The 25,791-nt window shown below is 46.9% G+C and overlaps 2 protein-coding genes across 7 annotated transcripts; one reads left to right on the forward strand and one right to left on the reverse strand.

Annotated features, from left to right (window-relative positions):
- idi1 (isopentenyl-diphosphate delta isomerase 1) lies at window positions 1-4,144 on the reverse strand. Its single transcript, XM_027021924.3, has 5 exons — window positions 3,698-4,144; window positions 3,388-3,560; window positions 3,204-3,296; window positions 1,524-1,654; window positions 1-828 (listed from the first exon to the last, which is right to left on the reverse strand). Exons 1-5 carry the CDS (start codon window positions 3,835-3,837, stop codon window positions 511-513), a joined length of 855 nt encoding a protein of 284 aa, XP_026877725.2. The 5' UTR covers window positions 3,838-4,144; the 3' UTR covers window positions 1-510.
- Window positions 4,145-4,207: 63 nt separating this feature from the next.
- On the forward strand, window positions 4,208-23,389 carry wdr37 (WD repeat domain 37). Of its 6 annotated transcripts, XM_027021918.3 has the most exons (17): window positions 4,208-4,372; window positions 5,065-5,224; window positions 7,545-7,654; window positions 8,135-8,315; window positions 10,563-10,659; window positions 11,037-11,132; window positions 11,457-11,521; window positions 12,594-12,677; window positions 14,789-14,924; window positions 15,243-15,314; window positions 15,510-15,554; window positions 15,873-15,949; window positions 16,212-16,446; window positions 16,704-16,845; window positions 20,837-20,971; window positions 21,586-21,700; window positions 21,852-23,389. In XM_027021918.3, the coding sequence occupies exons 4-17, from the start codon at window positions 8,178-8,180 to the stop codon at window positions 21,981-21,983; spliced, it is 1,569 nt and encodes a 522-aa protein (XP_026877719.1). In that variant the 5' UTR covers window positions 4,208-4,372; window positions 5,065-5,224; window positions 7,545-7,654; window positions 8,135-8,177; the 3' UTR covers window positions 21,984-23,389. The 6 variants fall into 6 exon arrangements, with proteins under 6 accessions (XP_026877719.1, XP_026877720.1, XP_081552094.1 ...); XM_027021919.3 differs by lacking the exon at window positions 7,545-7,654; XM_027021921.3 differs by lacking the exon at window positions 12,594-12,677 and having other exon boundaries at window positions 4,213-4,372.
- The last annotated feature ends 2,402 nt before the right edge of the window (window positions 23,390-25,791 follow it).

Here is a 25,791-nt window from a genome sequence, read left to right on the forward strand (position 1 = left end):
GGTAATCAATGCCTTTATTTCATCTGCAAAAGTATGTAAAAACCTACCCCCAAAACAAAAACCATAACTCTAAACAATATAATCAAAACCCATGACAACCTCATCAGCTCCTGCACAGAAGGGGTTCCCACAAGGGGGGGGTGGTGAAGTGTGTTTTCAGAGACCAGAGAAAGTCCTAAAACAACTGAAGAATTGGTAATTGTTACCACAATTGGCCAACATGTTTATAGAGTTCCATGCCAACAAAAATAATAAAATTCTTCATTCATATCATATGCTGACTAAGTCAGAGGTTTAGCGAATGACCTAGCTGTGTCCATGAATGTGGGTTCATATTCCCAGTCAGAACAGTGCGTCTTCACCTTTAAGGGTTCTTTGCCCCACCCAAACATTCAGCCAAGACCGGCTGAATCAACCCGGCGAGTCCGTAAACTCAGAACCGTGCCGGTAGATACGACGCGCAAGACCCGGGCCGGGGAGCGGACCTCTGAAGCGCGTGCCCCGAGGGCCTCACATGCGATGAATGTGCGTGTGATCCATGAATTTCTTCAGGTCCTGCAGGTTGTCCCACCAGTCGAAGAGGAAGGTGTCGGCAATGAGGCTGAACCAGGGCGTGATCTGCACCTCACCCCTCAGTGCCTCCGCTAGCACCTCCCTCAGCTCCTCCTTGGAGACGTAGCGGTGACTCTTCACCTCGTTGGGGTCTGGCTGCAGCTCCACGTCCTTCTGCAGGAACAGGATGTAATCAATCTCATGCTCCCCCCAGACGCCGTCCGATTGGGCCTTATAGTGGATGCGGGTCAAATAGGTCATCTCCTCTGGGGTCACCTAGCAACAGAGCAACACAGCGTGAGCCCATCATAGGCCAGCAGCCTAGAAATATGCAGATTAGACAAAAGAGACGACTGTTACGTGGTTTTAAAATCCCCCCTATAAACCTTAGAGTGAATAATGATATATAATAAAAATCCAATGTTGAATATATAATAATGTATGTATGTGAAGTCACAGTAGTATATTTCACCAAATGACCAAAAAAAAAAAAATTCAAATAGACAGACATGGACAGAGTTCATGTATGGGGTGAAAATTGAATGAATGAATGAATGAATGAATAAATAAATAAATAAATAAATAAATTAATTAATTACACACACACACACACACACACACACACACACACACACACAGATTTGGATTCAACATTATGTTCTTTGAATGAAGAGATCTTGACTCCATGATGGGATTTTAGATACAACGTTCCACAAAGCTCCCTTATGCTGAGCTTGCTAAACTCTGTTCAGTACACAGGCAACATCTTTACCCCAATCAGGTCATACAGTATGGCATTCGTTGCTTACACAAGTAAACCACAGTCATGCTGGTCACAAATTAGTTGTTCGTATTATGTGCATGTCTGTGCAAGGGGTGTGGTTTTGATGCAAATCTACAGGTCACATGACCAGTAAGCTGTCATGGGCTGATGAGGTCACAGCCGGGTTGATCCCACACCCACACAATACCTGGTCCATGGGGATGCCCAGTTCCGCCTGCAGCCTTCTTTGGGCGGCGCGCTTGACCCCAAGGGCACTGTTCTCCTCCAGCTCCCTGGGGCAGTGCAGGGGGTGACTGCAGCAGGTGTTGGTAAAGCATCCTGCCCACAAACACAGCAGCAAACCCCTGCATTAGTTTGAGGGACTCCGGCAAACATCCAACCACTGCTCGGGGAAACCGTGGCAGCAGAGCAACGAGCAGGACACATTTACAGAGATGGAAAATGGAAATGCTTGAAAAATAAAAAACCCAACACCACCATCAGCTATATAGGACCAGCAAGGGCGTTAACGGTCTCCTAAACCCTGCATAATCTCCGATGAGCTTGGCCTCATGCTCAGTTCTTAGACCAAGGATTTTCTCTGCATGGATGCTGTTACTTTTCTCTGCAGTTATCAGTTGGTTAGCATCTTTGAGTGCTTTCAGCTGACTGCACTTGTATTTAATGGTCAGTAGTGACCGCAAATCTGATTTTCGTATTAAATGCAAAGTTTCACTTTGAGCAGATATGTTATTTTTGAATCAGTGTTTCACTTTTGCCAAAAAGAAATTCACTTCAGGGAGTTAAGATTGAGTTTTTGGATTAAGAAAAGGTAAATGGATTTGAGGATAAAACACCAACACAGATTACTTTGACAAACAGCGACAGGCCAACAGTCAATAGACTTCCAGAAAACATAACCAATTATTCCAATTATATTTCAGGATACATTTTCAGAGTTACTGACTGGGAGCAGGCCACCAACTCTACAGCAACGAAGGGACAGACCTGCTGATTCTGTGAAGGGTGTGAGCGGCTCAAACGCAGGACACGCAGGACACGCACCGACAAGCAAGCGCACAGACTCTAATCAATCACTAACTAGTGATAGCATCCACGACCAAAGCCCGTGGCCTGTGACGCTTAGAACACACGGGCCACTCATGCGGAGTACTGCTGTAATGTTGTCTTCTTTTCAGCACAAGGTCGACTTGCCGGTCCAGGCACCAGGCTAGTTAGGACAAGATCCTTTAGGCACAGTGCTGACAAAATTAGGACTGCCTCATTTCTGTTACCATCTTCATTATTCTTGCATGTTTGTTACTTAAACTAATGAGGTCCTGTTTATTTAGAGTCTGTACTCACAGAAAGATGGTCTGAAAAGTGTGTAATTTATCCAAGCGTCATACGCCGAGTGGAGGTCTGAGAGTCTAGGTACTCTTTTGTTGAAGGGCAGGTGTAGTTAGCCAGCACTCCTGCAGGTACACGGTGCAAGATCACCACACTCACTTTTTAAGCCTCCAGCTTTGCCACTTTGGAGATGCGTCACTGAACGCTCAAACCGGTTCATCTGTCCTCCAAAAGGGACTTGAAGAAACTCAGATTTATACAGTTAACTACTTACCTATACATTATCTAGTCATATACATGTCAGCATCATATGATCCGTTCATTTAAATGCCGAGTACACCCGCCAGGAACAGCAACTATTGCTGGCGTTTGTTAATGCACAAGTGTACCGCAAACACATAGCTAGTCATCCTCCAAACTTCGATCTCTTTTGGGAAGCTAGAAGCAGATAATTCAAAACAAATCCAACAAACCCGGTCGACATGACGGCTACAGTCGCCATGACGGTACTTGGTCCGGACACAGGAGGCGATCTTACCGGGGAACGTGATCTTGGCATCCGAGCGCTGTTGCAAGAGCAGCTTTTCTTCACTGTTAAACAGGAACACGCTGAAAGCCCGATGCAGCAGTCCTTCCAACACACACACACAGTTATCAGTTATTAATCCAGGCGCTACACTGACCATCCCTGAACCGCTAGGGGCGTTTCGTCGGCGGGCTACCGTTGTTGATGTTGGAGTTGAGGTGACAGTTCTTCTTGCTGTCAGCCCCGGTTTCCCTGTCGCCCTCGTCCACTAGGATGCACATCTCCGCGAGCAGCTGGACCTGCTTGTCGTCCAGGTTGTCCGTGTTTACGCCCGGCATGGTTGTCCACCCGCGCAGACCTCCGGCCTCGCTGCGGAAGAATCGGGAGCGTTAAAAACGGAGCAAACGCTTCTGTGTGCAGGGTCGACAAGCGGCTACGGCACTAACCTAACGCTACCACATTATAATCTATCTGAACCGACACCGCATACAACACCACGACATTACCTCGCAAGACCTCTCCAAACCGGCGAGTGGCGGCCAGGAGCGGATCTTAACGAGGAGACACGTGGCTTTATTGACGTCGCAGCCTTGTGGCTCACGGCCCGCAGCCCCGCCCACGGCCCCGCCCACAGCGCGCGCGCCATGACGGGACGAAATATGGAGACCAATCAAACGAGGCGCGCGCACGAACACGCCACCGGACCACTTCGCTCGCGGAGGAGGAGATCTAACGCGCAAGATCCGCGCAAACGTTTACACATAACACGCGTGAATGTAAAAGGCTGGTTATCACTGTCTGACGACGTTCGCTTTCGTTAAGGTAGCTCAAGCAGCTCTTGTCCGTGGCCAATTTAGCAACGCTTAAAAAGAAACGTCCTCAAAGAAAAGACTCGTCTCCGCCTACGTTTGACGCACACTCTGTACTGTCGATGTATTGGTTAAAAAAAGCAACAAAAAAAGCAGCTGCCCCTGTTCATATGCAGTAACAAGTTTAAAAGGTCTAGAGATATTCCATTATACCGCTTTTTTATGTGGTATTCAAAATGTCTTTTAGGGCGTTTTAATTACTGAAAAAGACCGAAATAAATATTACGATTATACAGTTCTCAGCTGCAACTGAAGGTCAAAACAGGTCCCAGAATTCGCTTCTCTGAAATCAGTTTAAGAGTTCAATAAAAGGTAAAGGTTTTTTTAATTTGTTTTTTACACTGCATAGCACTTCAAGTTTGGAATGTTAAGAAATGTTAATGAATATTAAGATAGTGAATATTTATTCTAGTACGTAACAAGTATTTGTTTCCTTCCATTTGTTAATATCAGGTCAGACTTGTCTTAAATGCAACACAAGGGGCATCATCATTTGCTCATTTCTCATTTTTTACTGTTTTCATTAAGCATGCACACTGCATTCTAGAAAAGAAAGAATTTGTTGTTTGGGGTGTGGGACGGCAGTGAATGACATGTTAGCTAGATTTTTCTTATTTTGTATTCGGTCCGTCGACATTATCTTAGATTAGATTAACACCCCTATACACCCGGCCCATTGCCTCGTTTTCGAACATTATAGCCACCTTATCGTCATTTCAGGATTTTACATCACTGATGAAAAGGCTTTCATATTTATATTATCAGTGATTCTTATTGTTAACTGAGTTTTACACCATGATAAAATCGCTCTCTAGTAGGGCAATACAAATATTAAATTAAGCAAAATTCCCTTTTTAACATTTCCAAAAATCGCCCTTGAATTGCAGAACACCTTTGACAATAGTATGACTAGGTGTTGCATAACACTTGCAGGCAGGAAGGAGACTTTTATTCTAAAGACAAGCATCACGCTTATGAGTCTTATCGTGTCGGACTTCACGTAGGAGCCTAGGAGCTTCAAGCTAGTTGTCTCGTTCAGCCGACATTGGGGTCATTTTGGGAGATTACAGTGGTGTACCAAACCGTCTGGAAGATGCTGATCGCTGTATTGACGCGCCATCACGTACTCAGCGAATGAAAAACATCAATCTTGATTCTTAAAATGTAAGTATTTGAACTGAACCGGCTGCCTAGCGTTGGCGAGTTGTTTTTATATGATAGGATGGTTAGCTAGGCTAGCTAACGCTAGGTTAGCTAAATTGGCTAGGTGGCTAACTTAACCTGCCAGGCCAGTCCCCACCTGGTAGACAGACCGGGCTAAATAAACATAACGTAGGTTAGCTAAATAGCTAGGTTAATTATCTGCCCGGGCTAAATAATCATAACCTAGGTTAGCCAATTAACTAGGTTAGTTATCTGTCCGGGCTGAATAAACATAACCTAGGTTAGCCAGTTAGCTAGGTTAGTTATCTGTCCGGGCTGAATAAACATAACCTAGGTTAGCCAGTTAGCCAGGTTAGTTATCTGTCCGGGCTGAATAAACATAACCTAGGTTAGCCAGTTAGCCAGGTTAGTTATCTGTCCGGGCTGAATAAACATAACCTAGGTTAGCCAGTTAGCCAGGTTAGTTATCTGTCCGGGCTGAATAAACATAACCTAGGTTAGCCAGTTAGCCAGGTTAGTTATCTGTCCGGGCTGAATAAACATAACCTAGGTTAGCCAGTTAGCCAGGTTAGTTATCTGTCCGGGCTGAATAAACATAACCTAGGTTAGCCAGTTAGCCAGGTTAGTTATCTGTCCGGGCTGAATAAACATAACCTAGGTTAGCCAGTTAGCCAGGTTAGTTATCTGTCCGGGCTGAATAAACATAACCTAGGTTAGCCAGTTAGCCAGGTTAGTTATCTGTCCGGGCTGAATAAACATAACCTAGGTTAGCCAGTTAGCCAGGTTAGTTATCTGTCCGGGCTGAATAAACATAACCTAGGTTAGCCAGTTAGCCAGGTTAGTTATCTGTCCGGGCTGAATAAACATAACCTAGGTTAGCCAGTTAGCCAGGTTAGTTATCTGTCCGGGCTGAATAAACATAACCTAGGTTAGCCAGTTAGCCAGGTTAGTTATCTGTCCGGGCTGAATAAACATAACCTAGGTTAGCCAGTTAGCCAGGTTAGTTATCTGTCCGGGCTGAATAAACATAACCTAGGTTAGCCAGTTAGCCAGGTTAGTTATCTGTCCGGGCTGAATAAACATAACCTAGGTTAGCCAGGTTAGTTATCTGTCCGGGCTGAATAAACATAACCTAGGTTAGCCAGGTTAGTTATCTGTCCGGGCTGAATAAACATAACCTAGGTTAGCCAGGTTAGTTATCTGTCCGGGCTGAATAAACATAACCTAGGTTAGCCAGTTAGCCAGGTTAGTTATCTGTCCGGGCTGAATAAACATAACCTAGGTTAGCCAGGTTAGTTATCTGTCCGGGCTGAATAAACATAACCTAGGTTAGTTAGCTACCTGGGCTAAATAATCATAACCTAGGTTAGCCAGTTAGCTAGGTTAATTATCTGCCCGGGCTAAATAATCATAACCTAGGTTAGCCAATTAACTAGGTTAGTTATCTGTCCGGGCTGAATAAACATAACCTAGGTTAGCCAGTTAGCTAGGTTAGTTATCTGCCCAGGCTGAATAAACATAACCTAGGTTAGTTATCTACCTGGGTTAAATAAACATAACCTAGGTTAGCTAATAAGCTAGGTTAGTTATCTGTCCGGGCTAAATAAACATAACCTAGGTTAGCCAGTTAGCTAGGTTAGTTATCTGCCCGGGCTGAATAAACATAACCTAGGTTAGTTATCTACCTGGGCTAAATAAACATAACCTAGGTTAGCTAATAAGCTAGGTTAGTTATCTACCCGGGCTAAGTAAACATAAGCTAGGTTAGCTAGTTAGCTATCTACCCGGGCTAAATAAACATAACCCAGGTTAGCCGTGCCGTGCTACCTGACCTTGGTCTCATCGTAAGGCAGACAGGATGAAAACTTTCCCTCCGTGTGTTTTGAGTGGGCGATGTAGACATGACTGTGTCAAATCGCAGGTTACCTAGCGTTGGCTAGCTATTTTAACCAACGGCTCCTAGCCACACACACACACCGCTAGCTAACCCTGGCTTATTAAAACCAGGAAACCTGTGATGCCTATAAGGTAGAAAATGACTGTTTTGACTCTCTTTCTCTGGGCTCTGGGGCCCTGCACCTGAATGAACTATTAAATAAGAAATGTCTCATTAACTCAACGTTGGCCAGCTCGGTCACAACTGAGGCACAGCGTACTAATGTCATAACCCAGCTCATCTCTCGCCACTTGTATGGCGTTCTTTTGAGCCGTGTCCCTGCCGTGTGTTTGAGCTTTGATCTGTGTGTGTGTGTTTGGAAATGCTGCCTAACAACTTGTGTCGACAGCATTTACTTTCTCATTTGTTCATTCGTCTCTTTAGATGCTCGGGTCATTCTTTTCTGCATCGTGTTGAGATCCACGTACGCCTTTACACGATCGTCCTGAGGATGTGTCTGCTTTCTTTATCGTTCGCTGCGCCTCATTGTCCTGGTATTTTTATTTTTTTTTATTTTTGCATGCAGTCTATTCACTGTCATTTTATAATATAAACGTTTCATGAATGCTTGAGCCTACATTTAACCCGCTAGTTTTCCATTATTAGTGAGGAATCTAATATGAATTGTTTGGGGGGGGGGCACTTCCCCTGTGACTATATTGTGTGGCTAGTTGTCACTATCAGGTTTAACCTCAGACTCTCAGCAGTAACCTTCTTTCTGCAAAATTATGTCCTTATGTATGATAACACGCTTGTGCAAACTTGGTTAAACTTGTGGCTGTTAGTGATGAAATGCACCTGCTCCTATTCTGAAGACTGCAGTGTAATATGCTCCATTGGCTGCATTACATAGCCAAACGATTTTATTGCTATACTACTCCAATTTAGAAGCACAGGGGTGTTCTTTCCTCCGGGAGAAGAGCGCGTTTTCTGCAGTAGTAGGCGTGGCCAACCCCTCCTGTGCACTTCCTCAGTTCCAGGTGGGACGAGCACAGTGGGACGTCACTGAGGGACGTGATGCCTGTTGAGAGCGGAAATAGCGTAGCTGCCCGTCAAGCCAAGCAGAAGCGCAAGTCACACAGCCTCTCCATCCGGAGGACGAACAGCACGGAACAAGAGCGTCCGGCTGGCCACAGAGACATGCTGGAGGGACAGGCGAGTAGGCATCTGCTCGGGCCTTCTCTCTCTCGCTCTCTCTCTCGCTCTCTCGCTGTCTTACTCAGATTTGTCTCTCATCTCTTGCTATGATACATTGATATTCATTTTTCAGTGCATAGAAATGTTTGTGTATGAGAGAGTGAGAATCTAAGGGATTCGCGCTCATGCACTTTTACAGTGCAGAGGTGTGTGTGTGTGAGAGAGAAAATCTTGAGTGTGTCGTTTCTTTAAGTGAGAACACGGTGCATTGACTTGCTGCGCTGGTGAGGACTGCTATTTTTGCTGCAGCGCACGCTCATGTATGTTATCTGATGATGTCATAGGATAATTATATCTGAATATGTCACAGCCGAAGTGGCTAAAGTCACTTTCTGTTTTGCTCACAAGCCCTTGTTTGCCATGTAGTTTTTTTCCCCGGGTGGCAATCGGCATAGGGCAGTTTTGGTCTTCTGAGGTGTGATATAGCTCGTGGTGTCTTTTCCAGCTGGGGCTTGGCTGAAATGTCAGAGAAACCCCAGAAAGGCACACCTGCGACCAGCCAACACCTCCTTGTGTTGGTGGATCAGAAATTACAGCCAGGATCTTTCCTTCAAGAGCTCAGCTCTCAACAGTCACAGTCTCTCTACCCAGAGGCAAACCCCATCGCAGAGCTACAGTTAGCGTTTTTTGTTAATAAGTACTTCCTCTGTCAATGGAGGTCCATTCCTGAGTTCTGAGCTCCAGATGCCTTGACAGCTGAACCTGGTGTTATCAGAGGACATTCCCTACGCAAACACAGGCTGCTACACCAATAAAAGAGCCATTAAACATGCTATGGTAAACATTTCAGCTTGTGCAGTTCTGGCTTTAGAAATCTGTCTCAAAGTCACAACCAGTCTGACTATCAAGCCCTGTGGTTTTTGTAGCTGTCACCTTTGTGCAGAAAAGTTGAGGGTTTAAAGTTTTTAAATTATTGTTGTTGTTGCTGTTCTGACCCCTGTGGAGTGTTGCTGCCTTTTCTGTTTGATAATCCCTCTCATTAGTGCAGTACGTCCATATCTGCCAGAGCGTCGTTGTTGGAACGTCTCATCAAGTTTTAATGAAGGGCGCGCTTTAGTGCTGGGGTGGGTGGACTGTTCCGTTGGCTGGCTCTCTGGACGACATGTTGGCTCGCGGTTGATTGACAGACCCATTTGTAAGCTGTTCGTGGGGATTATGTTACACCTCCTTTCCTTCTCGCACCGCTGCCATTATATGCAGTTGCCATGGTGACCTCTGTTTTTTAGGATCGAGCAGCTTTATGGCAGTAGGGGGCTGCTCATTGTTTGCTAATGTATTTTATTTATTTATTTATTTAACTTTATTCCTCTTAGTGTGTGCGCGTGAGTCAGAGTTATTGTGTGCATATGGCAGTGAAGGGTGTTTAGTTTTTGTGTTGTTGCGCGTTCTTTGCTCTCTCTAGCGAGTGCGTGAGCACGTGTTTGTGTGCGTGTTTGACCTGCAGAGTTCTTTCTCCTCCTCCGAACTGGTTTTACTATGAGAGACTGTGTAAGCAGAAGCCCCGTAGCATGTTCCCACTACATGCCTTTCACATGGCTAGTTTTCAGCGTGCTGATATCGCGTCTCTGGACACTGCTCGCTCTCCGGAATTTTAGGTAGGTTGGTTGCTGCTGGGGTGGAAACTCACCAAGCCCTGAGAAAGTTCTGGTTGTTCTTTTTCTGTGTTCAAATTACTAACGTGATCGTGCATCCTTTCAGCCAAGTCTGCATGTAGTAGATCACTTACTTGAAGCTTAAAGCAGAGCCACGTGCTGTTATACACTTACCAAACAGGAATGTTTAATGTTGGGTAAGAGCAGGCAGTACAGTCATTTCTTAACTCTTGTAGCAGGTTTATTTAAAGAAGGAAGGAAGCCTTAATGCTTACTGCTATTTTATAGTAAACATGCAAAATGTACAGGAATACAGGCTTCACCGTACGGGCGTACAGGCTACACTATACAGGCGGTGTAATGGTGGAGTGGGTTTGTGGGCTAAGGTCTGTGCTCTTTGAAGGTGGAGTGGGTTTGTGGTGGCTGAGGTCTCTGTTCTGTGAGGGTGGGGTGGGTTTGTGGGTGGTGGCCTGCTCTGTGCAGGTGGAGTGGGTTTGGGTGCTAAGGTCTGTGCTCTGTGAAGGTGGAGTGGGTTTGTGGGTGGAGGTCTGTGTGCTATGTGAGGGTAGGGTGGGTTTGTGGTGGCTGAGGTCTTCTCTTTCCCTTCCTGCAGGACTCCAGGTTGCCCATGCCTCTGAGGAGCAACTTGCTGGATTTGTTTGGACAGATCGAACGCGAGTTTGAGAATCTCTACCTTGAAAACCTTGAACGTAAGTTAAAGAAAATCTGGAGTTGGAGATGCAACTGAACGTGTGTTTGTTAAACGGCCTTGATCTGAAACCTGAGAACATCCGCGTTTGTGTGTCGCACGTGCGTGTACACGCTTTAGCGTTTCCCTGAGTGCAAACCTCGCTCAGGTCTGGTTCACTGCCAGGATTTATAGCTCCACACTGAGCTCACTGTTGATCTTTTTTAAATTGGCTCTGGTTTTAAGGCCATGGTAAAGTTGCTCTTTGATTGTGAACTTAAGGAGACCAAAGCGTGAATGCAGAGGTGTTGTTTTTTTAAATCAGAGTTCTGTCCAACACCCTGGTCTGCTTAGTGGGGTCTTAACCTGATAGTAATGGCTCCCATTCTGACTGTGCAGTGAGGAGAGAAATCGAGTCTCTGAATGAACGTTTGGCAGGTGAAGGCCAGACCGTCGATGGAGGGGATCTGGGCAAAGGAGCCCTGAAGACTAAAGGTATGGTGGCTAATGTACACTGAAGACTGACAATGTGGTAGAACTAGGCCTGGTTTGGGGGTATGCTTCGGCAAGGTTTGGGGGTAGGTCTGGGTATTGGGCCTCAGAGGGTTTCAGATAGATGTCAGACTACAGGTTTTAGCAAAATTTAACTCTGAGGTAATGGAGCATTTTCTGTTGGCATGTACTTAAAATGCTTAATTTTATTGGCCCTTTTCAAGAGAATAGTTTACAAAGTGTAATCGTGTGTGTCTACCTATAATATCATGAGCTAACGCCTATTTTGTCCCTAATTGATTGTCGTTGTTTGTCTTGTGTACATAGCCAGTCACAGCACAAGCCAGCTGTCCCAGAAACTGAAGACCACTTACAAAGCTTCCACCAGCAAGGTACAGGGACCCCTGACGGAGCTGTTGTAGCTACAGTGGGCTAACAATGCTAATCTCTGTGTGCTGGCTCTGAGTCCTATACTAACTGTCTGCTTGCCACTTCATCTGACAGATTAGCTTGGTCCTTAGCTGGGAAACAAATCTCATTTGTACACAGCTGGATCAGTGCGAGGACGTAAACCACATCTTTATGTGCCAAACAGTGTCATGTCACGGCACCCGAGCGGTGTTCGGTACAGTCCCAATGTGCCGATCTGTCTGGGCTCTGCCTGTTGGCTACCTGTGTTGTGACGGCGAAGGGTGAACGCAAAGAAACACGGTTGAAGCAGAGTGAAGAACAATTAAGATGGTGACTCGGTGGTTAAGGTACTAGTGTTCAGAAGGTTGCTGGTTCATGCTCCTCCACCACCAGGTTGCCACTTCTGGGTCCCTGAGCATGACCCTTAACCCTTGACTGCTCAAGTCATAATTGTAAGTCGCTTTGGATAAAGGTGTCAGCTAAATGTCGTAAAGGTAAATACCTGAGCCATAATCTGTTCCTGTGTGTAGTGTATGAGCAATTGCAGCAGGCAATTGCCTGTTCATGAGAAAGAACAGAGTAAACGTTTTGAACCTCAACACAATGCAAATGGAGGGCAGTTTGATGGCGACACGCTCCCGGTGCGCTAACCACGGCGCAGGCGCACAGATGCGGCAGTGTTTCGCCACCCTTCCAGGCTTTGCACTGGTAGCTTTAGCTCAGAGCACTTTGGCTTTGGTAACGTGTGTTTTAACGCTGTTACGTAACACCAGAAAAGTAAACAGTTATGTATGGCAGTTATTCTACGTTTGTTAAAAAAAAAAATGTAAAAAATGGCAGAAGCAATATGTCGTGGGACTGTTGCGCTTTTGACTGAGCTGTCATTTCGGAGGGATTGCTTTTTTATAACACGTTTTTTTTCCACTGTATATAAAAATAGCATCCCATAGTTAGCTGTGGTATCAGTGTCCCACTGCGTCGAGAGATTTTATACCCTGCCTGTGGTTCCAGTGGACTCAAACTCTTCTCTTCTCCCGCTCTCACTGACTGTAGCGTTCAAATTCTTTCCACGGCAAAGTAGGCGGACCTCGCAACTTCAATGTGGGGAACTGGGAATTGTGGGGTGGAGATTCATGGGTAATTTCCTTAACTTCTCCTCCTCTGTGTGCCAGAATGCATGAACTGTTCCATCAAGGGGTTGGGAGGGTTAGTGGCTCGCTGGACTGCTGTGCTTCTAAATCGTCATACAGAACTAATTCACAGTGTCCCCGCTGGATTTTTCCATTGCCTTCTCTCTTGTAGACACTGTCAATTGTGGGCGAGTAAAGATTATTCTTAATAATATTAAGAATTGAGTCACCTGGTATAGTTGCTAATGAGTTGGACAGAAGTTACTTTTCAGTCTACGGTTCAGACAGGGCCTCCTGTATTCTGTCCCAAGCCCACGAGCAAACAGGTCTTCGTTCTTACCCGCTGACCACAAGTCTGAGACCCCCTGTTGAATAGTTCTGTGTCGTGGCATCCCTCTTTTCTAGAAAAAGGACGTTTTCAATGACATGCACCTTGCAAAAATATGATTTTCTTTTACCAAACGAAAATCATCTGGTGTTTTCATTGCCTCTTGAGCGGTCCATGTCGAAGGTGCCATCACTGTTTCCTCCAGTCCATCGCTAATGAGTTTAAATAGGTGCTTAATAAGCTCTGGACCAAACCGAAACCATTTTGTACGATTCTAAATTTGAGATTAGTCATCTGTAACTGCGACTCACATTGAGATTAGAGTTAATCTGGCTTCCCACCAAAGGGCGGTAAGGGGACGTGCTCTCCTCCTCTGTGTGCACGTCCGAGGTCGACGCCAGCCTCTGACGGTGTTGCCGCGTTCCACATGGACTGTAAAGAGCGGCAGAAAGACTAGGACCTGTTTGATGTCATTGATGTACCAGTCCCTTAACCAGCTCCTAGAGATCCGAAACCAGTATAGATGCCAAAAATATGCCAATGATATGCTAATGATATGTTAATTCAGTGTTAATGGCACCTCCTGGTTTGAGCATGCCCAGCTCACAGTGCGGCTTTTGGACTCGCTCCCTAACTGAGACATTATGAACACGGAGAGTAGGTGGATGAGGCCAATCAAAGCAGATTATTATTACGATGATGATGATTTCCTTACTCAGAGGACTCATGTTTAATATTAAAAATGTGAGTGCTAAAGCTTGGTAGTAATGTCATTTCAGCCAAGCAGTCTTGAGTAGGCGTGTGGAGGAGGACCTTGAATTCTACCTTACGTTCTGAAGCATGACATGGTGGGGTGTCGTGTCGTGTAGTGAGGGATGTCCCGTGGCCCCCAGCTGTGCGTTTGACATCGCTGAGAGGGGTTGAATATCTGGGTTCGCCCAAGGCAGCTAGACCATGCCGCCGTCTCCGCACGGCCCAGCAGTTGGCATCGGTCGTCTCTCTAATCAGGCACGCCCTATCGGGGGGGGGTCATCATGAGGTTTGTTGCTAATCCCTGCTGAACCAACTTTGACTCAAAATATTAGGGACAAGATTTACCTAAAAAGAGTCATATTTTAAATGAAAACTTTATGAATCAATGTCCTTTAGTATCAAACCTGCTTCTCTCTCCTCATGCGGGACTTAGTGTTCAGGTCTATTTTTAATCTTCGTACTGTTTGTACAGCCTCTCTGCAGTCACGTCACGAAAAGCCTTTTCACTCTGTGTTTCACATAATGTACATGGACTGAGTGTGTGTTTGTGGGCTGCAGTCTCTGCTGAGTGTGTGTGTGTGTGTGTGTGTGTGTGTGTGTGTGTGTGTGTGTGTGTGTAGCTCAGGCTGTGCTGAACGGGGGCGGTTTGTTATATTTGCGCTCTAGTTTTGTGTTGCCTCCCGTTTGCCTTCCTGTTTTTATTTAAGTGCTCGCAAACCCGATCTCGGAGGCCTGGTCCTAGACGGAGGTGAGCGCCTCCCACAGGCCCGCGTGTGTCTGAACTCAGAGCAGACACACGCATGCTGAATCCGCTGCTTTAGTGTGAGCACGCATAGCGTGTGTGTTAGACGAGGAGACATTTTGACAGCCTTGTTTTGGTTCGCTAAGTCGCCTCTGAGCTTCTGCGCTGCTTCCTCTAGCTCCGTGTGTGTGAGTGTGTGTGAGTGTGTGTGAGTGTGTGTGTGTGTGTGTGTGTGTGTGTGTGTGTGTGTGTGTGTCCGTGGTATGCTCTCATTCTCATCCTATCCGTCCCCCAGATCGTATCCAGTTTCAAAGCCACCACGTCACGGGCTGTTTGCCAGCTGGTGAAGGAGTACGTGGGCCACAGAGATGGCTTATGGGACCTGAGTGTGACCAGGACGCAGCCACTCGTCCTGGGCACCGCCTCGGCGGGTACCAGCCCCACACCCACTGCCAAACGCCGTTAACTGTAGCGGATGTTATCTTAATGACGTACTGTTGCCTTTGGGTCTCACATTACAGTCAAAGTGGAGTATGGCTAAATGAATGCTCACTGAACTCTTCACACACTGTTTTTATTCAGTGCATTTGCTGAAATTGTCTTCGAATAAGAAATGGTGGGGTTAGTGCCCTAGAACAGTTTAAGATCCGTGATCTGCTCAGCACTCACATGAATGACAATGGGAAACGTCTATAAAAGGCCAGAACAAAACAAACAAGCGGTGTGTGTGTGGATGTGTCCTTCGATAGACCACTGCGCCATGCTTTGGAGCATCGAGACAGGGAAGTGTCTTCTGAAGTATGCGGGCCATGCTGGATCAGGTGAGTGTGGGCTGCTGTAGGACATGTCCTGTTCGCTGTGGTCCAATCCCCCTCACACATGCACGCGCAGGTCTGTCTCCGTCGTACTTTCCTCCAAACCCGGCGCTCACGCAACATTGACTCATTTGAAAACATTGAAATTTTTGCAATTGACCAATGGTTCCTGAAGGTTTTATTTTCTTTTTCTTGTTGCAGTGAACTCGATCAAGTTCCACCCCACCGAGCAGATGGCCCTGACAGGTTGGTGTGCCAGGCCAGTGCGGGGCTTTTAATGGGCGCCTCTCCTGCTTTGTGTTAGTCGAAGCTTTCTGAACATGCTCTGAAATCACGTTTTCCTGTCATTATCCTAAAAGTAGGGCCCCTTGACCCCATGTCTTATTTCTACATTCGCTCGCTCTCTCTCTCTCACATGAGGTCTTTGCACGTTTGTCCCTCTTCGGCAGTATTCTACGGCTACCGTTATGCTTACTGAATATTTTTTGGTTTTGTCTTTTATTACAATGACTGTCACACTCTGTCCTCTTTGTTATTGTGTGTGTGTGTGTGTGTGTGAGATAGCGTCTGGCGACCAGACGGCTCATATCTGGCGCTACATGGTGCAGCTGCCTCTGCCTCAGCCGCTGGCCGACACCAGTGTGAGTGTCCTGCCTCACCTCAGAGTCAGAGTTCCACGTAGACCTCCCTACATCTCCGTCTGTTTTTCTTTCTCATACCTTTCCGTCCGCTCCATCCTCCGACGTTCCTCCTTCCGGTCCTGGCCGAGTCATTAATGCAGTCACATAAACGCACTCTCACATTAAACAATAGACCCTCAGTAAATATAGCTGTAGTCACGTTGTCGAGTGTGCGTGTGTGTGAGCTGACCGAGACTGCGTGGGTGACTGACCGCCTCCGCAGGCCTCGCAGGACGACGACGTGGATTTCTCCGACAAGGACGAGGCCGAGGGGGAGGCAGATGGGCCGAGCGAGTGCCCCACCGTGCGCGTGGCCAGCACTACCCTCAAGAGCCACCAGGGGGTGGTCATCGCTGCCGACTGGCTGGTCGGCGGGAAGCAGGTGGTCACCGCGTCCTGGGACCGGGCTGCCAACCTGTACGACGTCGAGACCTCCGAACTCGTGCACACCCTCACAGGTACCAGCGTACTGAAGCTACATTGAAGTTGATTTGAATAATAATAATAATAATAATAATAATAAAACAGTTTTTATTTCTGTAACATCTTTTTCTGAGCCAAGGTTTTCTTAAGCAAAATAAAAGGCAAAAAAAAACCAGACAACTTGCAATGTCCCTCGTTTTGACTTAATAGAAAGGGTTTGGGTGCTACACTGATGTCTTGTCTAGTAGTGGTGTGTGTGTGTGTGTGTGTGTGTGTGTGCGTGCGCGCACAGGTCACGATCAGGAGCTGACCCACTGCTGCACCCACCCAACCCAGCGGCTGGTGGTGACCTCATCCCGTGACACCACCTTCCGGCTGTGGGACTTCAGAGACCCCTCCATCCACTCAGTCAACGTCTTCCAGGGTCACACCGAGTGAGTGTCTGTACCTCCGCTAGACCACAACGTACCTGTAGGTGTCCCAGGGCAGCAGGGTCCACAACCTTCAGCAGGTTCTATCTTGTGGTGGTCTTTTGTAATGCGTTGGGCTTCCCAGCAGGAATGTATGTCTTTAAATGTAAATGCAAAATAATGTCATATGGCTAAAAGAATGGCAAGCGTGTCCACTGTTTTAAAGCCTGATGTTTGTCCATCCTTTTCTGCACTCTGTATGCTAACAGAATATCAGAAGCCAAGCTGTTTGTCTTAAATTTATGACTGTAGCGATGAGCATGGTTTCAGTCTTTGATGATGATAACCAATACTTGCCAACCATGCCATCAACCCTTTTAGACATGGTCTTATCTTGCAGTCTCACTAATTGCCACCAGGTGGCACTGTAGCCTCTAACATGCTAAATAGCAAAGTCCTAAACCCAAACGCACTTTCCTCCTCCTAATGCGCACCAGTGAGAAGTGAAGAGGCTTGGCAGAGCCTTGTGTAATTTAGTGGCAGTACTCAGGCTGATGGCAGCAAACCGCTCCCTTATCATTGCTGCCTCTGTAATCCCTCGTACTAGGTAATCTGACTCGTCCCTGCCTCTGTAATCCCTCGTGCTAGGTAATCTGACTCGTCCCTGACTCTGTAATCCCTCGTGCTAGGTAATCTGACTCGTCCCTGCCTCTGTAATCCCTCGTGCTAGGTAATCTGACTCGTCCCTGACTCTGTAATCCCTCGTGCTAGGTAATCTGACTCGTCCCTGCCTCTGTAATCCCTCGTGCTAGGTAATCTGACTCGTCCCTGACTCTGTAATCCCTCGTGCTAGGTAATCTCAGTCCTCATCACTACATTTTGTAATCCCTCGTGCAGGGTAATTTGGTTTCGGTGACCAGTAAAAACTCCATTTTAGCTTCTTGCGCACAAATGTGGATCCGTCTGCTCCTGTGGTTCGCTGTTTTTATGATGAGTGCTTATCCAGGGCGTAGGGCGTGCATGGGGGCTCGGGTGTAGGGCGTGCATGGGGGCTCGGGCGTAGGGCGTGCATGGGGGCTCGGGCGTAGGGCGTGCATGGGGGCTCGGGCGTAGGGCGTGCATGGGGGCTCGGGCGTAGGGCGTGCATGGGGGCTCGGGCGTAGGGCGTGCATGGGGGCTCGGGCGTAGGGCGTGCATGGGGGCTAGGGAGTGAAATGGGGGCTAGGGCGTAGGGAGTGAATGAGTTGAAAGAGTGATTTCACCATCGCTGCTGGGAGTCGGCATGCTGTGATGAAATCGCGGCTGCTGGACTCGAGTGTGTACATCACACATCGTGTTGGTAGTAAGTGACGATGTCGTAATGGGTGCATTGTCTACTGAAATATAGAGTACTCACCGTTTAGTGTATTGTCTGGCCCAAAGTGATATTTGGATATGATTTTCTGAGCAGGGTGTCAGGTTTGCTTTTGAGACATGTTGCCGTGGTAATGTGTCGGTTAGCTGTAGTCTGCAGTAGCATGTCGGCTTCTGCTGATGGAGTTGAGGGTCATGTGATTTCCAGGATGGGGGTGTAAGAACAGGGGAGCAGAAGCAGATTTGTGTGTAAGAATGCTGACATTTTGTTGGTGGATGAAGTGCTGTGTAACAGTGTGGATGTTTTGTGTGTGCTAGAGGAAGAGAGGTAGTGTTGATTCACGTTCTTAAGGAGGTGCGTGCATGCATGTGTGCATGCATGTATGTATGTGAGAGGGAGAGTTGTTCAGGTTCTGTGTGTGTGTGTGTGAGGGGTAGGAGTAGCTCTGTCAGCATGGCTTCATGCTTGACTGCTCAGGGACCACAAGATGAATGAGCCCTTCTGTGCACTAGTTACTCGCTGAAGACCTCCTTGAGACCACATTCTCTCTCTCTCTCATACACACATGCTCACATTCTCACACACACGCTCTTACACACTTCCTGATTGTATATTCAGCCACAGAATTGCCTTGCAATTTTAAGCACCGTTTATAGATATCAAGTATCTACATATTTCTGTTTAAGTTTTCTTGGCCTTGGTGTTCTCATCTGGAACAGTTGTCACTGTTTAGCACACGCGTCCGGTCACAGGTGGCCGTGTTCCTCTGCGTCCTCTTTGTTTGCTCCAAGCCCTCCTCTCTGTGTTATGCACCGCACAAAGCTCTGGCTTTGGAAGTTTTGCGTGTAGTTTGCGCTGCGTGTGCCACGTGTCGGCTCGCTTGCAGAGGGCTGTGCGTCTGGAGGCCTGGGGAAGCGCGTCAGAGCAGATGGGGCTTCACTGGGAGCAGCTGTGCTTCACTTCTGTTGCATCGTGTGTGTGTGTGTGTGTGTGTGTGTGTGTGTGTGTGTGTGTGTGTGTGCGCTTTCACGTATGCACCCAGAGGAAACGGCACACTCGGATAGCTTGAGGGACTGGTTCGGATATAGGAGCTGCAAGGGGAGTGTGGCTGCATGTGTGTCAGTGTCAATGAATGCAGTGTGCCCAGAGGTGATTATGGGTAATGTAGTCTGACAGTGTGGTGACACTCAAAAGGACGCCGGTCCGGTGTGCTCGGACCAGTGCGTATCGCCTCCTAATCAGGTGTTATTAGCGCCCTGCACGAGAGACGTGACGGCACCACCTGCACAACTACACGCAGCTACGCTGCCAAAATGCTACACGCGACTACACCACCCGCACGCTACACACAACTCTATACCCAACTACATACTGTGCGCCACATTCTTTATTGGACCCATGCACTACACCACCCAGTGCTTCACCCACAAACTAAACACAACTCCCTTCAGCGCACACAACCCACAACGTGACCAGTGAGCTGCAAACAGCCCTCTTCACCAACCACAAAGCCTCCTGCTACACCGCCCGCACACACACACACACACACACACCACCCGTCACGCCATCCTTTTGGCAAATGCTGTATCCAAGTGAAATATGTAGCCCATATTCTTATTTAAATGATATTCCTAATCTGCATGGACCTTTTGTCCTCGCACCTTACACCAGTGAGGTTGCCGTGGCAACGCCCTGTGTTCTGAAACTGAGGAGGAGCTCAAGTGAGCTATTCTGGACTGTTGGCTGAGGCTCGTACAATCAGCACGTTCTGTATCTTTTTATTACCGCTGTGACCCTCTACAACCCCCCCCCCCCACCCACACACACACACTCCTTCTCCTAATGAGTCTCGACCTTGCTTGTCTGTGGCCCCAGGGGTGACGGAACATTTTTTCGAAATATCGTCCGAGTTCTAATGGGATGTTAATCGAGCTTTTATCTGTCCGCTACCGCCCCCCACCCTGGCCCTGCTCTCCTGCGGTGAGGCACCATGTCAGAAAGTGTTTCCACGCTCCGCTTTCGACGAGAGCCGCGACACCGCGAGCCAGGCACTGCCATTAGCAGCAGCTCAGCCATTCCTGGACCCTCTAACACTGCAGAATTTAGCCCTAATTAAACCTTAATATCATGTCAATTCAAATTAGCCAGGCCAGCAGCTAGCAGGCCAGCCAGCGCGGTCCCCGCTAATCTTAATCAGTGTGCACAACAGAGAACCTCTTCGACCCCCTTCCCCTCTTCAAGAACAGGAATATCAGAAGAGACAGAAAGATGTAGTGAGCGATGCTTGAGTTCAGAAGTGTCTGGTCCATTAAATTACCGCGGTTGAGGTTTAGGGAGGTTGTGGGGGCTCCGGTGTGCTGGAACATTTCTTGTCTGCTCATTCTCACTGGTCCTGTATCTCACCACCTGCACAGTCAGTAACCTGAGCTGTGGGCATGTCCCTTAAGTACTTGTTTGCTCTGTAGAGAAACAGGAAGGGCATCCGTACACACGCAGATCGACGCAATTATCACAGTAAGGAGAGAATGATTGTCCCCCAAATACAGCTATTTACATTGTTCTAGAAACAGGCCTTTTTGTATCCAGGTGAAGGCGCTCTCTTAGTGTGACGGTCTGGAGCTACCTCTCCAAATAAACACGTTGTTGTTGTTGTTTTTACAGCACCGTGACATCGGCTGTGTTCACGGTGGGAGACAACGTCGTGTCGGGCAGCGATGATCGCACCGTCAAGGTGTGGGACCTGAAGAACATGCGGTCGCCCATAGCGACCATACGCACCGACTCGGCCGTCAACAGGTAAGGGGGCGGAGCAATGACTGCAGCGTTTCTGAACCACACCAGACTTCCCGTTCCTGTGTGTAAGCTTTGGACGTTATTTACAGTTCAACAGTATTCGGATATTCAGATGGTGCCCCCAAAAATGTCCTTTCCAGATTTGATAGCGCGTCTTTGCACTGCTCCTGATAGGATGGAAGTTTGAGTCCCAGCTGTGCCAGGCGCTGCTAGTGTCTGGGTTTCTGCCAAATGGAAATTGGCTTTATTCCCTTGTTGGCCAGCAGGGGACGTGCACTGTGCTGTGGACAGTGGCAAGCTGCACATCTCGTAGGGACGCACATGCGGTCCTTTACGCTGGCGGACGGTGACACTGTTATGTTATGGGAAACGGGCGTACAGCAGTGGGAACAAACTTACCAAAGTGTGAGGAACATTTTTTTTTAGAGGAGATAATAATCAATAACAGATAGGCTAGTCGCCCACTTTTGTGACCTTTTGTGCCCTGGGTCGTTCTGTGTGTGTAACTTCATCCCTTGCTGATGACCTGTGTGTGTGTGCGTGCGTGTGTGACCTCGTCCCTCACTGGTGACCTGTTGTTCTAAGTGTGGATAACCTGGTCTCTCCCTGATGTGTAGGATAAGTGTGTCTGCCAACCAAAGAATCATCGCTCTGCCACACGACAACAGGCAGGTCAGGCTGTTTGACATGACCGGGGTACGACTGGCCCGCCTCCCCCGTAGTAACAGACAGGTGGGTAGCGACACCCTCTGCCCTAGCCTCCTCTCCCCTATACCTTTAAGGCAGCACATGTCTGTAATGGCTGCTGTGCGTTTGTGTTGTGTCCAGGGGTATTTTAGCTTTAAAATGGTTTTTGATATCTTCTAACTGCGTGTGTGTCCAGGGCCATCGGCGAATGGTGTGCTGCTCTTCCTGGAATGAGGAAAACCAGACGTGTAACCTGTTCACCTGCGGCTTTGACCGCCAGGCCATCGGATGGAACATCAACATCCCTGCACTGCTGCAGGAGAAGTGAACACACACACGAACACACACACACGCGCTCTCTCTCTCTCTCTCTCTCATGCTGTACAAAGACATGCTTGCACAAAGCTAAAGGAGGCACATCTCTGCGCACACGCTCTCTCATATGCTGTACAAAGACACACTTGCACAAAGCTAAAGAAGGCACATCTCTGTGCACACACACGCCCTGCGTGTCATGCTATTTGTGTGTGATTTTTATGCCAGTGCTTCTTTGCCTTTGGTCTCTTGATCAGAATTGTTTGTTTGTTTGTTTGTTTTAAATAGCCGTTAGTCCTCCAGGGAGGTGGCTTGGTTAGGCGCGCTACCTCCAACAGACGATCCGCTCCCGGAGCTCGCCGGTCCGCACCGCCGTGCCGTGTCCTTATTCTAGACGATCAGTTCCATGTTGCCGTTTCAGTGGGATTTTTCTCTCATGGTGTCAGTAGTTTCTCTCATAGACCCAGGGTGGGAGGAAGTGGGAGGAGCTATGGCCCGGGCTGGGAGGGGCATGGGCCCTGGCGCTTTGGGTGTTGCTGACATACTTGCATTCGGTTCATAACCTTGATTTGTGTATTTTGTCTAATTTTCCAGGGGGGTCTGTGTATATATGAAACTTTTTTTTTTTAATTGTTTGCAATCACCATTTTAGATATTTTTGCATTTTGAAAAGTCCAGCTTTGCTTGATGTGCTATTAAATATAGAACCGTATATGTGAAAGGACAGTTGGCAGTCATTCTGTAAAATGAGCCCTTTTCGCCTGACAGGCAGTGCTTCTTAGTTCGTCTGCACGGGCAAGAAAGACATGTCTGAGCCTCTGATTTAAGACACGATCCCGTCGTGACCGCTGTATAAATTTGATTTTTCACACGTGAATAATATAAATGTGAACGTGATGAGGCAGTTTGTGAGTATGGTTGACAGTGTTTATAGCCCTAATACTTCTCAAGTCCTGTGGTGTCTGTGTTAAAGGGTTTAATTTGATTTCAAGGACCTTTTTTTTTTTAATGTCTCATAGAACAGATCCATTTGGATCACCTGTTGGTCAGAAGAATGGACCAGATGCATCAAATTGAAACATTTCTTCTCTTGCTGTTGTCTTTAGCCAAAATATTTCAGCAGTGACTAGATTAGACATTATGGAACGAATTGAGTACTAGGCCAGATGAGCCATGCTAGTTTAACCGGGCATCTGTTTAACTCGCCTCTGGGTTCTTTGTCATTTTCACCACAGCAGAACTAAAACAAGGAGAAGTTCAGGCAGTTGCCTAAATAAAGTGTTAAAGCCACTTTAATACTAAAGTGTTGGGGCCGATAGGCGGAGGAGACTGTTGCATCCGTTTCAAAAGAACCTTTAAAGGTAGTATATAACTGACTGAGGTCTGTATGTAAATAAATGTCCTTTACAAAACCTGAAAGCTTGTGTGTCTGTGTTTCCTTAAGAGGTTTAACCCCCCAGGGACCTTTCTCATTGCCATTTACGGGGAGAACGGCTGCTGATGTCATCGTGTGGGGTACTAGCCGTAATGGGGAAGATCCCCACCTCGCTCTAGGATCCATGGCCCATATTACAGGAAACGCTGTGCTGTGCTGTGCTGAGCATTACAGTGCTAATGGTTTTACAGTGTATTCAGAGTTCAAGAGGGCACAAATATTACCTCGTGTGGCTGTGCCTTGATGATCTTAAATGATAAAAGTAGATGTATTAAAAAAGATTCCCACAAAAAGGATGTAAACATGTTAACACAAACGTGAACAGTTGTGTTTAAAAAAAGAAAAATAACTTGTGTGGGAGGGAGAAATGGACCAAACCGTATGCATGGAGTCTGGGTGTGGACAGCTGGGGGAGGCGATGGAAGTCATTACTGAAGAAAGCCCCGTCACTGTATGGCTGGAGTCTGCAGACAGCACCCCAGTGACCCGGCTGAAATGGGGGATTAAGGTTTTATGGACAGATGTGACAAAAATGGAGGGTTTTGGCCACATTTCAAAACACAGTTTATAGCACTAATGTAATGCTGCCCTTGTCTGGGCGAGGCCCATCACAACGGTGAGGTCAGGGCAGGGGAGGACCCCGCGTGTGCTGGGGGTGCATGTCTTCAGCAGGGCTGCGGTGTCGAAGCTTAAAGGACGGGTGGACAGCTCAAAAGACGGAGGTGTGAGACCACCTGCTTTAGTCTGCTAAAGGACTTCAGCTGCCCCTTTCAGCAGGACAGCGATCCAAGCACGAGGCCACAGCGACACGGGCGTGGTTACACAGTGAAGGGTTTAGTCAAAGTCGAGGTCTCAATCCAACGGACAAGCAAATTGAAAATTTCACAAGCATCATTCAACCAAGCGAAACAACAAATCTGCCAGGAAGAATGTGTGCAAATCGCTCACAGTGGGCAAAGCTGGTGGAATCCTGCCCTCAAGACTTTATTTGCAGCAAATGGAGGTTCTGTCAAACACTGCTCTGAAAGAACACTTAAAGGGCACTTTATTTTTATTTTTTAAACATCTACTGTGACACAATGAAGTTTGCCTTGCAGTATGAATCATGTCTGGTACAATGTCATCCGTTATCCAGACAACTGTAGATTTAAGGGGTTAAATATTTCTCCAAAGGTGCTATAAGATGAGCAAGATTTAGTCAGTTGAGTTCTGGGTTATCTGTGTTAAGTCATTTTCTTGGCAGTGAGGAGAGAAGCGTTGGGCCCCGAGTCACCAGGCGACTACACGGTAGCGGATGATGGGACCAGCTCACAGATCACGGTGGTTATGAAAGAGTTTCTTCACAGAAGCTACAGACTGATGTGCCTCAGCAGAATGTATAGAGGTAATTAGAAGTTTAAGAGATGTGTGATGCCCATCTTATGCTGTGTAATGTGTACTCTATAAATAACTCTATATTGTGAAAAAATGCATGCTAAATGCATGTTAAATATAAGATTGTAAATTGGAGTCTTATAAAATATCTTCAGATTAAATAAAGATATTAATTCGATGATAATGTATATAGTTTTGGAGCGACTTTATTTCATTTGATAATTTTTTTAAATAAATGAAGTTGATAATGAAATCATGTATATTAATGTTTAGCTTTATTGTATTTTTAATTTATTGCAGATACCGGTCCCAGTATCAAACTCTGATAAAACTCTTGAAACAATGTTAGTCTAAGATAGATGGTGTAAAGGTATAATGGCATTTTTCCCAATCTGTTTACACTTATATTTGATCACCACACCTGAAGTGTGTCAGATGAGCATGTGTACATGGTGTCAGTGTGAAAAAGGATTTTATAGTCTCCAGCAGGAGACCAGCAGAAGGTGCAGTTTTTTAAACAACTATATTTACTGAGTTCAGTGATACTGAATGCTGTGCGTAGCGACGCGGTCTCATGTGAGAGTTCAGCATCTGTCTGCACTGTTAAAGCTGCTTCACGGGGGAACCTTTCCGCTTCTGCGTCCAGACACGTGTGTGAGATTATAATGTTGCGCCTCTGGGAGGTCACCTGTTGATATCAGACCTGGTGATATCACTGGTCTGCCCTTCACCAGCGTGGCCCCTTTAATTAATGGGCAAGTGTCTGCTAACTATTAAAGTCACTAGGACCGAGCAGTTGATCCTGAAAACACCCATGTGCCATAGAAGACGTCAGATTTAATTTCATATCATATAAGAAAAATAAAAAATAACTAAATATGCAAATGAAAGAATTTGTGATTTGCTCACTGGGCTTTTTCTCATGAGTCATCTTTGTGTAGACGATGTTAACATCCATGTTGACATGTAACTGCCTTTACAGCTAATGTCCTTCATTGGCCCCTGTGCTATG

This window comes from Electrophorus electricus, chromosome 14 (assembly GCF_041902795.1).
Source record: "Electrophorus electricus isolate QZ-2024a chromosome 14, ASM4190279v1, whole genome shotgun sequence".
In the NCBI taxonomy this organism is placed as follows: domain Eukaryota; kingdom Metazoa; phylum Chordata; class Actinopteri; order Gymnotiformes; family Gymnotidae; genus Electrophorus; species Electrophorus electricus.

Coding starts and splice junctions, on each gene's coding strand:
- idi1 (XM_027021924.3), bottom strand. CDS start 3,837: ATGGCGCGCGCGCTGTGGGCGGGGCCGTGGGCGGGGCTGCGGGCCGTG. Junction 3,297..3,387: donor CAACTCCAACATCAACAACG/GTAGCCCGCCGA, acceptor GTGTGTTGGAAG/GACTGCTGCATCGGGCTTTC. Junction 1,655..3,203: donor TGCCAAGATCACGTTCCCCG/GTAAGATCGCCT, acceptor GTTTGTGGGCAG/GATGCTTTACCAACACCTGC.
- wdr37 (XM_027021918.3), top strand. CDS start 8,178: ATGCCTGTTGAGAGCGGAAATAGCGTAGCTGCCCGTCAAGCCAAGCAG. Junction 20,972..21,585: donor ACCGACTCGGCCGTCAACAG/GTAAGGGGGCGG, acceptor CCTGATGTGTAG/GATAAGTGTGTCTGCCAACC. Junction 21,701..21,851: donor TCCCCCGTAGTAACAGACAG/GTGGGTAGCGAC, acceptor GTGTGTGTCCAG/GGCCATCGGCGAATGGTGTG.